Here is a 16,162-nt window from a genome sequence, read left to right on the forward strand (position 1 = left end):
CCAGGACACGTTTTTAGCAAACCCTGGAGGGTATGGGTACCCATCCTCGGTAAAAGGAGGGTAGATTCAGCCTTTTTTTTTTTTTTTTACCCCCTTCCCACCTTCTAGTTTCCCATAGGGAAAGTGATAGCTTTAGAGGTCACACACCCTTTAACCTAAGTCTCTTGCCCAGCATAGGAGTGGCAGTCTTTAGTGCAAAGTTTGCAATTTCATATTTTTCCGCCAAGTCCCGACATTTGGGGTCAATCTGGGCAAAACCATCGCTATAATTAATCTTGTTAAGTTCAAGAATTCAGACGCTGATCTGTTTTACGCAAAATAAAAGAATGTGAACATTATTAGGACAGCTGAAACGCCAGCCAACCAGTTTGCTCCTGTCTCAACGGCCCACTCACCACAAGTTCCCGGGACCTGGCGGGTGGGGCAAGCGACACAACCGAATTGGGTCTGCGTCAGCATCGGCGTCAGCATCAGCGCCAGCGCGCGCGCGCCGCCAAGCGCTGTTGAGCTGTAATCCAACCAATCAGACTTCAGCAGAACGCAGCCGCTCTGCCCGGTCGCCTCCTGCGTCTGCGCGGAAGAGTGTGCGCAGGGCGGGGCCCGCTCGTTTGAATCCTGGAGGGGATGTTTGAACTCCGGAGGTTCGGGGACAGAGGAATGTATTAGGTAAGGTACTTTTAAATGCCGCGTGAAAGGGGGACTCCGAGATCGAAGAGAAGCTCCTTGACTTCTGAGCAGGACTATCCTGCAAGGTGTGGCTGGGGTAGGGTTTTCCCGGAGCCTGGGAAGCGGAGAGGGTGGGGGCCGCCTTGGGAAGCTACGGTACCAGTCAGCCGGGTGGGGTCTGAAGCTGTTCGCTTGCCTTTCTTTGGTCGGAATATAGGAAACAACTCGGAACTTGGAATCTCCCACAGGTTTAGACACACATATTGCTCTCCTGCTCCGGCCTCATCTATTTTAGGGAGGTGAGATTGAGTGTCATTCTGACCATTCCCTTAGTTTTTGTCATTTGAAGCCAAAAATTTAGAAGTCTTCTGGGTTCCTCTCTTTCCTTCTCCCTACATCCAGTACTTTATCATGGCCTTGCCCAGCCTACCTCCAACATATATCACGAACACAATCATTTTCTACTTTTTCCACCGCTGTACATTAGACCTAGTTCAGGCTACAGTTATCTCTTCAGGACTTCTGCAAGACCCTTTTTTTATTGTCTAAAGTTTTACATATGTCTCTTTTTCCCCCAATTGACCCCCCCCCGCCATTCCCACCCTGGGCAAGCCCTCACCACCCCAGTGTCTGTGTCCAGTGGTTATGCTAATATGCATGCATACAAGTCCTTTGGTTTCTCTCTAACCCCCCTCCCCCTTCCCTGCCATTTGTCTCTGGATCTGTTCTTGTTCATCAAATTATGTTGATCATTATATCCCACATATGAGTGAGAGCATGTGATATTTATCTTTCTCCAACTGGCTTATTTCGCCTAGCATAATGCTCTCCATTTCCATCCATGCTGTTGCAAACGGTAAAAGTTCCTTCTTTTTATAGCTGCACTGCTGGTGGGAATGCAGACTGGTGCAGCCACTGTGGAAGACAGTATGGAGTTTCCTCAAGAAGTTAAAAATGGAACTCCCATTTGACCCAGTGATCCCACTTCTAGGATTATATCCCAAGAAACTAGGAACACCAATCAGAAAGGATATATGCACCCCTATGTTCATAGCAGCACAATTTACAATAGCTATGATTTGGAAACAGCCTAAGTGCCCATCAGCAGATGAGTGGATTAAAAAACTGGTACATCTACGCAATCGGATACTATGCTGCAATACCCTTTTAATTGCCCTGTTTCCACTCCTTGACCTCTAGCATTCTATTCTTCACACTGCAGCTAATGTGGCCTTAAAACATAAATCAGATGGTATCACTTCCCTCTCTAACACTCCTCCCTACCCGGATAGCTGCCACTTAAAATCCAAACTCCTTACTCTAGCATACAAGTCCCAGTATGGTAGTCCCTGGCTGCCTTTCTGACCTCATCTCCCACTACCCTCTGCCTCTTTGATCTCACTACCTCTCCCTCCCCCACTGGTGTTGCTACTGTTTTCCTAACAGACAAAGCTCTTGCTTCAAGGTCTTAGTAAGTCGTAGTCTTGCTTTTCCATGAAATACTCTTCCAGCACATTTTCAAAACAGTGATGGCGAACCTATGACACACGTGTCAGCACTGACACGCGTAGCCATTTCTGATGACACGCGGCCGCTGAGGCGGCCGCATGCCGAGGATGAAACATTTGCGAAATAATGTTTTTTCCTCAAAGTGACACACTACCCGAGTTATGCTTAGTTTTTTGGCGAAGTTTGACACACCAAGCTCAAATGCTTCCTGTAAGACACACACTGACATAGCTGGTTCCTTTTTGGCATACAAAAATCAGTTTAAAGGTCGATCAGGGAGGCTTTCTGTGAACACTTATTCCAAAGTAGTTTCTCACTGCCACCTCATTTCTATCACATCACTGTGTATTATGTTCACTATTAGCTATATACTTATTTATCGACTCTCACACTCCTCCCCACCCCCATAAGTTTCATGAGAGCAGAGACCTTGACTATTATATTATCCCTGGTAGCTAGAACTGTGCTTGGAATATAGATGATGTTGAATAAGTGAGTTAATTAATGGGGAATTTTTCTATTCTGATAAGTCATAGTTTGCACACCAGTTTGACTTTTGAACTATGCAATTTTAACTTAGCACTGATAAAGTAGGGAGCATAAAAGATGAAAAGTAACATTAAGGAGAGGTGGAGAAAAATAGGAGTGATTGGAGAAAGTAAGATTGAGTTCATGAGATGGCTTAATTTTGGACACGCTTATTTGATATAGCCATTTTAAGAGAATTGCTATGTTACCCGTACTCTTACTGTTTTATTTTCCTCCAGGAAGGCCAGTTCAGCTGGTCAGTGTTAACTTGGAGAGTTGTTTCTCTCTATTCCTACTTAGGTCAAAGGCTTTCTGGGAAACCTAACCTATAAATTTTGTTGTCCAGATTTTTGTCAGGTTTTTTATGGTGTACTTGTTGTATGTTAGGTACTATGTACTAAATGTTTAGAATACATTCAGATGTGGTCCTTGTCTTTGTGGAGTAGAAAGGGACAGTTTGTTTGGTTAATGGTAATGACACTTGTTTCTGTATAGAACATGTGCAGTAATGTCAACTCAAAAGAGAGTTAAGAACTCTCAGACACCAAGAACTTCACAACATAGTAATAGTTATCAGACTAATCTCTTGGCTTGGAAACTGAAAGAGGACCTAAGCAACTCAAAGAGCATCTCGAAACATGGACAAAACAGTCCAGTGGAAGATTCTGAACAAGCTGATGCTGATGAGCAAGCAGAAGATGCTCTGCAAATAGCAGTAAGATACTTTGAGAAAGGTAAGACAGATGGTTTTCCTTATGAAAGTCCTATTTCTAGCAAATATTCTAGACTTCTTTGCTGAGAAATTTTAAAGGAGAGCATATTTTTGCTCATTAATGCTTTTCTATGCTTAATAGACATTTATTGAGCTCTTACTACATATGGGTATGCTAGGTACTAGGTATACAACAGCAAAGCACGTTCCTGGCAGAGCGGTTTCCAAACTGCTGCACATTGGAATCATCCGGAAATCTTTAAAACACACTGATGCCTGGCATCCACTCTTAGACAATTTGATTTTATTGGTATGGGATGCAACCTGGGCATTGGGATTTTGTAAAGGCTCCTAAGGTGATTTCAAAGTTTGGGAATCATACCCTAGTACTGGAACAACTTATAGTCTAAAATCAGTGCTTTTACTTAGTTTAGAACAGAGATGCCAAGGCATGATTTAGTTTTCCTCACTGAAGGTGCTATTGCTGTTAAATATCCTAGAGTTTGATCCCCTAGGCCACTGCCACCACCATGCAAATAGAAGTAGGATATAAGGGAGCGAATGCCTGGGTGGAAAGGATTAAATATTCTGTATGCGCCCTAAATAAAAGCGACTGTTACGCGCTTGCGCGCAGGAAGGCTAGAGGCCAAGTGGTCCCATTTTCATTCAGATGGACCTCAGACATTAACCGGATGGAATGTGTGCTTGCCCTGTGTCTGGAGGAAACCGCCTGGGGAAACGCTTCCTGTAAGACTCTCTCCTCTCTCCTTGTTGAGGTAAAGAGCAAGGGTCCCCCAAAACCATCTGGCCCCCATTCTCCAATGTAAACTATACCTCTGCCTCTCAAGGTGTGGGGGGAACAGTACTTGGAGTTTATGGGAAATTTATCCGGATGCATAAATGGTTGAGTATCCTCAGAAGCCAATCATGCTGCACTGTCGCTACCCCATGCTGATGTCTGGTGGTGTTATGGGGGACCCTGACTTGTGGCCTTGCCCAGCAACTGGAGTGAACCTTGCACTCTGATACAATTGGCTATCCCTTTCACTTTGGCATATCGTAAACCTTTCTCAATGAACTGACAGATTAGGAAGAAGAGAGAGTCCAAGGGGCTCTCCATTTATACACAGATTCCATTGGGATTCCAGGAGGAGTGCCAAATGAGTTTAAGGCTAGAAATCAGATTGCTTCAGGGTTAGAATCTGTCCTGTTCTGGTAGTCCACTGTAAACAACAGTGTGGATTGGATAAATTATATTTACTATAACCAGCAAAGGCTTGTTAACTACACTCGAGATGAGGTTAAAGGGATAGCTGAACAACTAGATGCCACCAGCAGGATGACCTGGGAGAATAGTTGGCCTTAATATGTGTAATGTTGGGGGTCAGTGTTATACATTCATCCCTGACAGCACAGCTAGACGGAACCATCATTGAGGCCCCACAGGGATTGACAGCTTTAGCTAATGAGTTAGCTGAGAATTCTTAAATTGAGGATCCTTTCTCCAATTTAGCAGTGGTTCACAGAATGGAAGGGAATGACAGTGGTGGGATATTATATCATCTCTCATGTATAAGCGGTCTTATCTAAAGGTTAATTGAAACCTCATTGACCAAACAGAAAAATAATCTTCTCCTAGACACTGCAGAGCATGAAAGTCAATGAATGTTAGCCGAGTTTGAAGAAAAGAGTTAAATAAGAAAAGGGGGAATTGTGAGAATAAACAAGTAATCTTTTCTGTCAAAGAAGGGAGTTTAGGCAGCCACCATTTTGGCTCCGTGGCTTGCAGCTCCTCTGGAGGCTGCCATTTTGAAACCACAAAGGTCAACCCCTTCCTTTAAATTAGCCGATCATGCAAGACTGGGTGCCTAAGCTCTTCCAATCAAGAGTGAGGGACAGGAACAAAAGCCCTAGCAGATGCCTGCTCAATGTGCGTGTGCTCCCATACCATGTATGTGCACACCCTCCTGCAAGAGTAAAGATATTTGCCTTGCAAAAAAAAATATTCTAGAGTTTGAAAAGCTTTGAAGGACTTTTAGGAAGATATTTTATGCATAAAGCTATTCCTTTAAAGTATCTCAAATTGTAATTGTTGAGGCTAGAGACTGAAAGAATTTTAAAGGCCCCACTATTTAATATGGTTCCTTTTTCCAGGTCCCTTTAAAACTTCACGGAGTAAAGATAAAACCTTGGAAAAACACTTGAAAACTGTGGAAAATGTGGCTTGGAAGAATGGTTTAGCTCCAGAAGAAATTGACATCCTATTAAATGTGGCACTCAGTGGCAAATTTGGTATGTCAAGAGGATAAATGAGTTTGCTATTAGTTTTGCCTCCCAGACTTTGAATTAGGTTGTTCACTGGAATCAGCTGCAGTTCTTTTTTTTTTTTTTTTTTTTTTACTATTCTCTTCATAAAATAAAAATTGTAATTTCTTACATTCAAATAACCTTATGAACCAAAAGTTTCTGTGTACGTATGTTGAAATGTCTAGTTATCACATATCTTTACAAGTAAACTGTATAGACGCTTCTTACGAAATACATGGGAGACATTTTCAGTATTTCTCTTAAGAAGAATACATATAATTTAAATAATGTTGCTGGAAGGCACCTTGAAAGATAATATGGTCTACTTCATTGCCTTTAGGTTCACTTATCTATGACAGGTTCCTGTTGATGCTATCTCCATTCCATCATCTATGACCTTAACAGTCAAGATGCTTTTTTTAAATGTAAATGCTTCCTTTCCTGTTCTAAGTTCATTTGGAATGGACGTGGGGGTGGGGTTCTTAGAAAGAAATAACATCTGGCCAGTATTCTTTTTATTTGAGAAAATGTTTTAACCTACTCTCATTTACATTTAGACTTGGAAGGTATTTTAGACCCTGTACATCTTCATTTTAAAGGTGTGGAAATTGAGGCCCAGAGTCGTTAAAGAGACTTGCTTAAATGTCAGAGCTATCACTGGAGAATTCAGACCTCCTAACTTACCTTCTAGGGTTATTGCTATCGGTTTTTCTACCTGTTTTGTTTTTGAGAATTAAGACAATTATCAAAACTGGATATTTTGTATACTATTTCCTGGTCCTTGCATATTGTGTTTTTTTTGTGTATACACTAGCAACATGCTTATAGGGGTGTGTGTATGTGTGTATTGTAAAGCAACAACATATTTCTAGCTGAATTCAATATATGACTCCCAGGTATTTCAGTTCTTTGCTTTTACTTGATTAGTTCTCTGTGTTTTCCTATAAAGTTAAATTTGACCTAATAAAATTGTCTCTTAGCCTGGCCAGCGTGGCTCAGTGGTTGAGCGTCAACCTATAAACCAGGAGGTCATGGTTTAATTCCCGGTTAGGGTACATGCCCGGATAGTGGGCTCGGTCCCCCGTGGGGAGCTTGTAGGAGGCAGCCAGTTGATGATTCTCTATCATCATTGATGTTTCTATCTCTCTCTCCCTCTCCCTTCCTCTCTGAAATCAATAAAAATATATATTAAAAATATGTCTTTAAAAAAAGATTTCGAAAAAAAATTGGCTCTTTTTCTCGTAAGTGGTTTCAGATTGTTTGGTTCTAATATCTTTCCAGGAATCTGTGTTTAACTGATTAGTGTCTATCAAGAACAATTCTCTCTCTACCTTCTGCCCTTAAAACATATATAGAATGTACAGATATTTTCTATTTTGAAATTTCTCTTTTCTTTTTTGATATATCAGGAATTAATGGTTAAAAGGTTTTTATGACATTTACCAGGCCTTATGGCAAATGCATGCCTCTTTCAAAATGCAGGCCACAGACTTAGAAACTCGTATATATGATTTATTTATTTTTTTAAAATATATTTTTATTGATTTCAGAGAGAGAGGAAGCGGGAGATAGAAATATCAATGATGAGAGAGAATCATTGATCGACTGCCTCTTCTACACTAGGGATCGAGCCCACAACCTGGGCATGTGCCCTGACCGGGAATTGAACCATGACCTCCTAGTTCATAGGTTGACATTCAACCACTGAGCCATGTCAGCTGGGCTATATATGATTGGAAAAAAATCTCTAGCTTTTTAGTCTAGCTTTTAATTTTTTGTTAATCTGGAATTTGGTGATGTCAAATGTGGCTTCCTTAACTGCTTTTTCCCCTTTTAGTTATATCTATGATATTTCCCATCACTATTAGATCTTTACATGTAACTCTTTTTGCTCAGTTTTAATGTGTATTTAGGGACAGGTGTGATACAAATGTCATAATTAGGTGCAAAGAGACTTTAATTTTAGACTTTAGAAGTTAATTTCCAAGTCACTGGGACGTAAGAATAGTCTGTATTGAATAACCCCTTTGAATTTGGTACATGTGTAAAGTGTTAGTGGCCAGACTGTTCTAAATTTTAGAAGGGTTAGGGGATGGGAGTAGGGGAAAAAAGAGAAATAAAAACAAGGAACCACAGAGTGGAAAGCAGAGGTTTTTATTCTTGTGATTCATTTTCTGCCATCACTGCTTCCTTTCTTCTCCACAGAATGATGTGGTAGACATTGATAGAGATATATTATTGCAGTTAGGATGAATAAAAGTAGAAATCTAGTATATTACATGATGACTATAGTTAATAATACTGCATTGAATACTTGAAATTTGCTAAGAGTAGATTTCAGGTGCTCTTACCACACACAAAAAAATGGTAGCTATGTGAGGAGATAATATGTTAATTAGCCTGACTAGTAGTTATTTCACTATGTATATGTATATCATATCATCATATCATACATAGTATTAAATATATACAGTGTTTATTTAAAAAATAAATAGAGGTCTTCACCCTCAGGGAAAAAAAGACACGTGTATAAGATGTTTCTGAGAATGCTACTTGCAAGTGAAGTAAAGAACAGCCTTATTTCAGTGAATGGATGTGATCACCATGCTATAATGCATATAAAATTTTTTAAAGACATGTAAGATGTTTCTAAGAATCCTACTTGTGGGAGAAGATGAGAACAGTGTTATTATAGTGAATGAAGGTGATTGCCACATTTTAAGGCATTTAAAACAGTGGTTAAAGACACATGCATCCAAGATGTTTTTGAGAATTCTACTTGCGTGAGAAGTTAAGAATAGTGTTTTTTCACTGAATGGTTATACTCATCACACAAGAATGTGAATAAAACAATGTTTAAATACAAAAGAAGAAATTAATGAGATACCTATTTAATTCTTAAAGCCTTAACCCTTTGCACTCGCTTGCTTTTTTCTCGAGCTGCTACCGATGCTAACTGTGTCGAGTCACACTCGACATCCGAGTGCAAAAGGTTAATAAGCAGAATTTAATATAGGGTGTATACAAAGCTCTTTGCAAAATCACTTCTCTTGCCAGATGGGAGGATATCTTGGAAGCCAGAGAGTGTTATGGAAAAATTGGATCAGTTTAGAATATTACTGCCATCTAATTCCAAGGATAGCTGTTCATTCTGCTATCCTCTCCACTTTTTTTTGGGGGGGGGATGGGGGTGGAGTATACAAATATATTTATTTATTCTTAAATGTAGCAGTCCATTTAAGATGTCTGTCAGTAGCTTTAAATAAATCAGAGTCTATTGTGTCATTAAAAATAATAAGAGAATAATCCTTGAAATTTTCTGGTATTTTTTTTTATTCACATACCATAAAATTCACACTTTTTGAAGCATCCAATTCCTGGTTGTTGTTTTTAAAAACACACACACACACACACACACACACACACACACACACATTCACAGATTTGTGCAACCATCACCACTCTCTAATTGCCAAACATATCGTCACCCCAAAAAGAAACCCTGAACTCATCCTCCCTTTTCAAATAGAAACATTAGAGCCAAAGAATTTGCTTTATAATTTATATTAGAATGTAAAGGTACATTTTTTGAACTGTGTTTTGTAATGATGATAAAAGATGTCAGATATTGTTCATGTTTTTTTAAATATATTTTATTGATTTTTTTACAGAGAGGAAGGGAGAGGGATAGAGAGTTAGAAACATCGATGTGAGAGAAACACCCATCAGCTGCCTCCTGCACACCCCCTCCTGGGGATGTGCCCCCAATCAAGGTATATGCCTTTGACCAGAATTGAACCTGGGACCCTTCAGTCCGCAGGCCGACACTCTATCCACCGAGCCAAACCCGTTAGGGCTTGTTCATGTTTTTTTATTGCATTCAATATTAAGTGAGATTTTTAGGACCAAGAGTGAGTAAGTAAGGGTTCAAGATACTAAAATGCAGTTTAATTTAGAGTTTGTCTGCTTTCCAGGGAGTGCTGTAAACTCTCGGATATTGAGATGCATGATTCCAGCAACTCTAATATCAGAAGATTCTGTGGTTAAGGCGGTCTCCTGGCTTTGCGTTGGCAAGTGTTGTGGTAGCACCAAGGTAATCTTTTTAAACAATTTGATGATAAGTCCTTCAGAACCACTTAAGGGCTGGCAAGGACGAGCCACTTATGGGGTAATGGCACTGGCCTTTTGTGCAAAGCCTATGGTTTTGGAACAATATAGCTTGATGCAAGGATTCTGTTCAAACAGAAATTTTTACTGAGAGAGAAAATCTACCAACCGGCTTTGTGCTAGAGGCTTCTAAAACAGCCCTGGGGGGGGGAATTAAGTTCTTCTGTGTCACTTATATTTCTCTAAAGATAAGCATTTGTCTCTCAATAGGTACTTTTTTATCGTTGGCTGGTTGCAATGTTTGACTTCATTGATCACAAGGAGAAAATTAACTTGCTCTATGGCTTCTTTTTTGCTTCATTGCAAGATGATGCACTGGTAAGTAAAAATTGAAGAGCATCATGTATCATTCAAATGGTATGTGCTTGTATATTGACAAACCACATGTGCTTCAAAGTGCCACACAATGTGTTTTTCCTTATTTGAAAAGATAGCAAACATAGAAGAGTATAAAGAATAACATTATACCCTTGCACCTGTCTCAGATTAACAAATATAATTTTTTTTACCATTTTTGCTTTATATATTCTTTCAAGGAAATACAATGTTACAAATATAATTAACTCTGAATTGGAGTCTCTTTGCTGACTGAGAGCAGTGATTGCCGTCTTTTCCTTTTTAAACCACTTACATGGTGTCCTTTGGGTCATTTATTCTACATTTTCTTGATTAACACTGCAAAATCCTCATCAGAATTAATGAGGAGAGGGTTGCTTTTCATGAGATGCCAGCAGACTGATTTTGATTAAATAGCATAATTACTCCCATTGAAAACATATTCTAAGAAAGCAATCTACTGTCCACCTGGAAGACTTCAAAGACCATCTTCGCAGACCATGTGAACCATTCATCTAACCAAATTCCTCTCATTTTTAAAAATTGACATTTCCACTGTGTTCAATGCATTGCACTAGGCCAGTGGTCGGCAAACTGCGGCTCGAGAGCCACATGCGGCTCTTTGGCCCCTTGAGTGTGGCTCTTCCACAAAATACCACGTGTGGGCGCGCACGTACAGTGAGATTGAAACTTTGTGGCCCATGCGCAGAAGTCGGTTTTCGGCTCAAAAGAAATTTCAATCGTTATACTGTTGATATTTGGCTCTGTTGACTAATGAGTTTGCCGACCACTGCACTAGGCAATGCAGAAGGTTAAAAGTTTAGCAGATGGTTTCTGTATTTCAGGGATTTATACTCCACTTGGGGGATTAAGGAAAGCACATTAAGTTAAATAACTCAAGAATTAAATTATCAAAGACAGTATATAATAGTGTGAGGAGAACAATTGCTGCGATATTACCTGGAGGGCAGAGAAAACTGTAAACCAAAGTGATTAGAAAAAGCATTTTAAAGTGTTTGGGTATTGAGCTGTGCCTTGAAGATTGAATAGGATTTGAGATTTGATAAAAAGAAATGATGTTTGACAGGAATATTTCAAGCAAAGTTGTGAGATGTGTAGATTGTGCCTAACTGACTGACTTACAGTTGGTGTCAGGCGGTGGTGGGTGGTAAGGCTTGAAAAGTTGGGTGAGAAGAGATTGTAGAGGTCTCTGAATGTGATGCTAAGGAATTGAACTTTATCCTCTATCCAGTGGGGAAATCATTGAAAAAGTTTGGGCAGAACATGTTAAAAGGAACATTGTAGGGAGCTGTATCTAGTTATGCCAAACAGTATGAACTAGGAGGGAGGCCAGAGTTAGGAAAACTAGTTAGGGGACTAATATGGTAATCCAGGTACAACATGAAGTTTTAGACTGGCGATTCTCAAATGGTTTGTGGTCCCTTTGAGGCTCCCTGAGACCTTTCAGGAGGTCTGAAAGGTCAAAATTATTTTCATAGCAATATCAAGATGTTACGTGCTATTTTCACTGTGTTTGCATTTGCACTGATGGTGCTAAAGCAATGTTGGTTAAAACTGCTGGTGCCTTAGCCCAAATCAGGACAGTGGACCCAAACTGTACTAGTGGTCATTGTATTCTTCACTGCAGTAGAAAACAAGAATGCCAGTTTCACTTAAGCATGTCCCAAATGAAGTAGAAAGAATTAACTCATTATTTTTATTAAATTTCAACCTTTAAAATATGTCTTTAATATTCTGTGTGATGAAATTGGAAGTACAAATAAATCTCTTCTGCATACCGAAGTACAATAGGTATTTTGAGGAGAAGCACTTGTATGGTTGAGTTGCGAGCTAAACTATTAGCCATTTTTCATGAAATACCATTTTAAATTGAAAGAATGACTGACATATAAACTATGTTTATTCAGACATGGGCATTTGGCAGACAGTGAGCCTGTCATTTCAAAGAAAACAAATGGAAATATTTGTTACCATGATAAAATTTGAGCTTTCAAATAAAAAATAAAAGTTTAGAAAATTTGTATATGCCAGTGTAAACTTTATAACTTACATATAGACTTAAAGAGCCCTAGCTGGTTTGGCTCAGTGGATAGAGTGTCGGCCCGAAGACTGAAGGGTCACGGGTTCGATTCCAGTTAAGGGCACATGCCCATGTTGTGGGCAGGACCCCCATAGGGGGTGTGCAAGAAGCAGCTAATCAATGATTCTCATCATTGATGTTTCTATCTCTCTGTCTCCTTTCCTCTCTGAAATCAATAAAAATATATTTAAAAAAGACTTAAAAGACTATTCTGATGAGATTGGTAGTAGCAGTATTAATGAATATAATTTTTATTTTTTAAGCATTTTTGTTGTTGTTAATCCTCACACAAGGATATTTTTTTCATTGATTTTTTTTTTTTTTTTTTTAGAGAAAGTGGAAGAGAGGGAGGGGAAGGGGAGAGAGAGAAAACATTGATGTGAGAGAGACAGATCGATTGGTTGCCTCTTGTGCCACCTGGCTGGGGATCGAACCTGCAACCCTTCGGTGTGTTCATCAATGCTTTAACCACTTAGCAACACCAGCTAGGACATGAATATGATTTTTATTTTAATTTTTTAAACTTTAAATATATTTTTATTTTTGATAGTATTGCAGATATCTCCCATTTCTCCCCTCATTTCCCCCCTCCTCCAGCCCTCACCCCCCCACACACGTCTTCACTACCCTATTGCCTGTGTCCATGGGCTATGCGTATAAGTAAATACATTCTCTTCTCGTCCCCTCAACCCCACATCAAGGTATGTCAGTTTGTTATGAATGTGATTTTTAAGTATTGTGTAATTAAATGTGTCAATATTTGGAACTCAGTGAACCAATATATTCTAGAGGATATAAAATCATGCATGAATAAAAAATTCATTCAAAATGCAAGATATATCAATGAATTTTAGTGGAACAGAGTAAATGTTCATTGATAAGGTTTCACAATCCACATTGCTGCTAACCCTTAAGAAACTACTACTTAATCAAGTTTTTGTGTAGTGCCAAAGACTAATATTCACGATTTTCTGAAAAGGCTATTAAAATACTCCTACAGCCGAGACCGGTTTGGCTCAGTGGATAGAGCGTCGGCCTGCAGACTCAAGGGTCCCGGGTTCGATTCCGGTCGGGGGCATGTACCTTGGTTGCGGGCACATGCCCAGTGGGGGGTGTGCAAGAGGCAGCTGATCGATGTTTCTAACTCTCTATCCCTCTCTCTTCCTCTCTGTAGGAAATCAATAAAATATATTTAAATAAAATAAAATACTCCTACATATCTTTCTGAGGCTAGGTTTTCTTCATGTACTTCAATCAGAACAACATAGCTTTTTTTTAACTTTAATATTTTTTTATTTTTCAATTACAGATGGCATACAATATTTTATATGTTACTAAGTGATCATCCCAAGAAATCTAGTACATATCTGACACCATACATAGTTATTACAATATTATTGACTATGTTCCCTATGCTGTACTTCACATCCCCATGACTGTTCTGTAACTACCAATTTGTACTTCTTAATCCCTTCACCTTGTTCACCCATCTCCCTGACCCCCCTCTCATCTAGCAATAGTCAAAATAGAACAGCATATCATAACATGTTCAAGGAAGAAGCAGAGAATCTAACTGTATTCTATTAAGTCAGAAACATTGAAGAAATTTGTAGAAATGTAAGTCTTTGCCATTCTAGTCAATTTTTTGTTGGGAAAATATAGTTATTTTTCACAAAATATATCATTTATATTAGCATGTATTGGGTTTATTATTTTTAATGAATAATAAACATTTAAAGTTTCTAATATGAATATTGATACTAGTAGATATAATCCATATAAATGAAAGCTTTTTGGGGGGGTCTAATTTTTTAAGAATGTAAATATGACACTAAAAAGTTTGAGACTCACTGTCGTAGACCAAGGTGGTAGCAGTGAGAATAAAAAATTGAAAGGATGTATTTTAGCGGAAATTATAAAGGAAGAATTGACATGAGCAGGTACTTAAATTGGATTAAGGGAAGGGTCAAGAAATAAAGATCTGTGTTTATAAGTCAGCATAACTCAGTGATGGTAGCTTTGACACTAAAAGGAAATTTGTGAGAAGGAGATAGTTTGGAAGGAATATATTAAATACATACTATGCCAGGTATTGAACTACCAGTAGTATTGGAAATACAAATATGAATAAGACATAATAGTTAACTCATGTGAGGATTATATGCCAGGCACTAGGTGATTTATATATAGATACAGTATTTCATGAACTCCAAGATACCTTCAGTTGTAAGATGCATCATTATCTTATGAGCCACTATGAAAGAATTCTGCCATTAATACTGTCACATAACATTGATGACAGGATTAGTCCTATTTTCAGTTATGTTAGAATGTAAAAGAAAGACATGTTAGAACACTATGTAAAGTATTTTTTTCCGGTTCTGAGAGTTTGAAACTTCTTTTTTTCTTCAATATTCTTATTTTACTTGATTTTGAAACAGAGAGACATCAATTTGTTGTTCCACTTACTTATGCATTCATTGGTTGATTCTTGTATGTTTCTTTGGCATATTGGAACAATGCTCTAACCAACTAAGCTACCTGGCCAGGGCCTTACTTCAATATTCTTTTTGTTTTAAAATATATTTTTATTAATTTCATAGAGAAAAGGAGAGGGAGAGAGAGATAGAAATGTCAATGATGAGAGAGATCAGCTGCCTTCTGCATGCTCTCCAATAGAGATGGAGTCCGCTGCCCAGGCATGTGCCCTCACCAGGAATTGAACTGTGACCTCCTGGTTCATAGGTCGATGCTCAACCACTGAGCCACACAGGCTGGGCTTACTTCAGTATTCTTGGGGGCAGAACATTTATTGAGCACCTGCTATTTTTTGTACTTGTGCTGTCCAATACGATAGCCACTGATATCATATGACTAGTGAGCACTGGAAATGTGGCTAGGCCAAACTGAAATGTGCTTTAAGTGTGAAATACATACCACTTTTATTTCCATTTTTTTTTCCAATTTTTTTATTAAGGTATTATATGTGTACATATCTTACCATTGCCCTCCCCACACCCCACTCCCATATATGCCCCCACCCCCCAGAGTTTTGCATCCATTGGTTATGCTTATATGCATGCATACAAGTCCTTTGATTGATCTCTTATCTCCCCCACCTCTCCCTAACCTTCCCCTTGTAATTTGACAGTCTGTTTGATGCTTTACTGTCTCTGTATCTATCTTTTTGTTCAAGTTTATAATGTTCTTTATTATCCATAAATGAGTGAGATCATGTGGTATTTTTCTTTCATTGACTGACTTATTTCACTTAACATAATGTTCTCCAATTCCTCCCAGGTTGCTGCAAATGATGAGAATTCCTTCTTTTTTATGGCAGCATAGTATTCCATTGTGTAGATGTACCACAGTTTTCTGATCCAGTCATCTGCTGACGGGCACCTAGGCTGTTTCCAAATCTTAGCTATGGTGAATTGCGCTGCTATGAACATAGGGGTGCATATATCTTTTCTAATTGGTGTTTCTAGTTTCTTCGGATATATTCCCAAGAGTGGGATTACTGGGTCAAATGGGAGTTCCATTTTCAGTTTTTTGAGGAAACTCCATACTGTTCTCCACAGTGGCTGCACCAGTCTGCATTCCCACCAGCAGTGCACGAGGGTTCCTTTTTCTCCGCATCCTCGCCAACACTTGTCGTTTGTTGATTTGTTGATGATAGCCATTCTGACAGGTGTGAGATGGTACCGCATTGTTGTTTTGATTTGCATCTCTCGGATAATTAGTGACGTTGAGCATGTTTTCATGTGTCTCTTGGCCTTCCTTCTGTCTTCTTTTGAAAAGATTCTATTTAGGTCTGTTGCCCATTTTTTTATTGG

At 39.0% G+C, this 16,162-nt stretch overlaps 1 protein-coding gene across 3 annotated transcripts in view; it reads left to right on the top strand.

Annotated features, from left to right (window-relative positions):
* Nucleotides 1-604: 604 nt before the first annotated feature.
* Nucleotides 605-16,162, top strand: part of CENPI (centromere protein I) — a 76,633-nt gene continuing 61,075 nt past the window's right edge. For 2 of the 3 annotated variants that reach the window (XM_079764981.1, XM_079764983.1), the window contains exons 1-5: nt 645-752; nt 3,199-3,437; nt 5,570-5,707; nt 9,697-9,815; nt 10,100-10,207. In XM_079764981.1, the coding sequence (XP_079621107.1) occupies nt 682-752; nt 3,199-3,437; nt 5,570-5,707; nt 9,697-9,815; nt 10,100-10,207 (675 nt within the window). In that variant the 5' untranslated portion in view covers nt 645-681. Of the gene's footprint in view, nt 753-3,198; nt 3,438-5,569; nt 5,708-9,696; nt 9,816-10,099; nt 10,208-16,162 lie in introns of all 3 variants that reach the window. The other variant, XM_079764982.1, reaches the window with a different exon arrangement.

The sequence above is a fragment of the Cnephaeus nilssonii genome (genome assembly GCF_951640355.1).
Source record: "Cnephaeus nilssonii genome assembly, chromosome: X".
NCBI classification, from domain to species: domain Eukaryota; kingdom Metazoa; phylum Chordata; class Mammalia; order Chiroptera; family Vespertilionidae; genus Cnephaeus; species Cnephaeus nilssonii.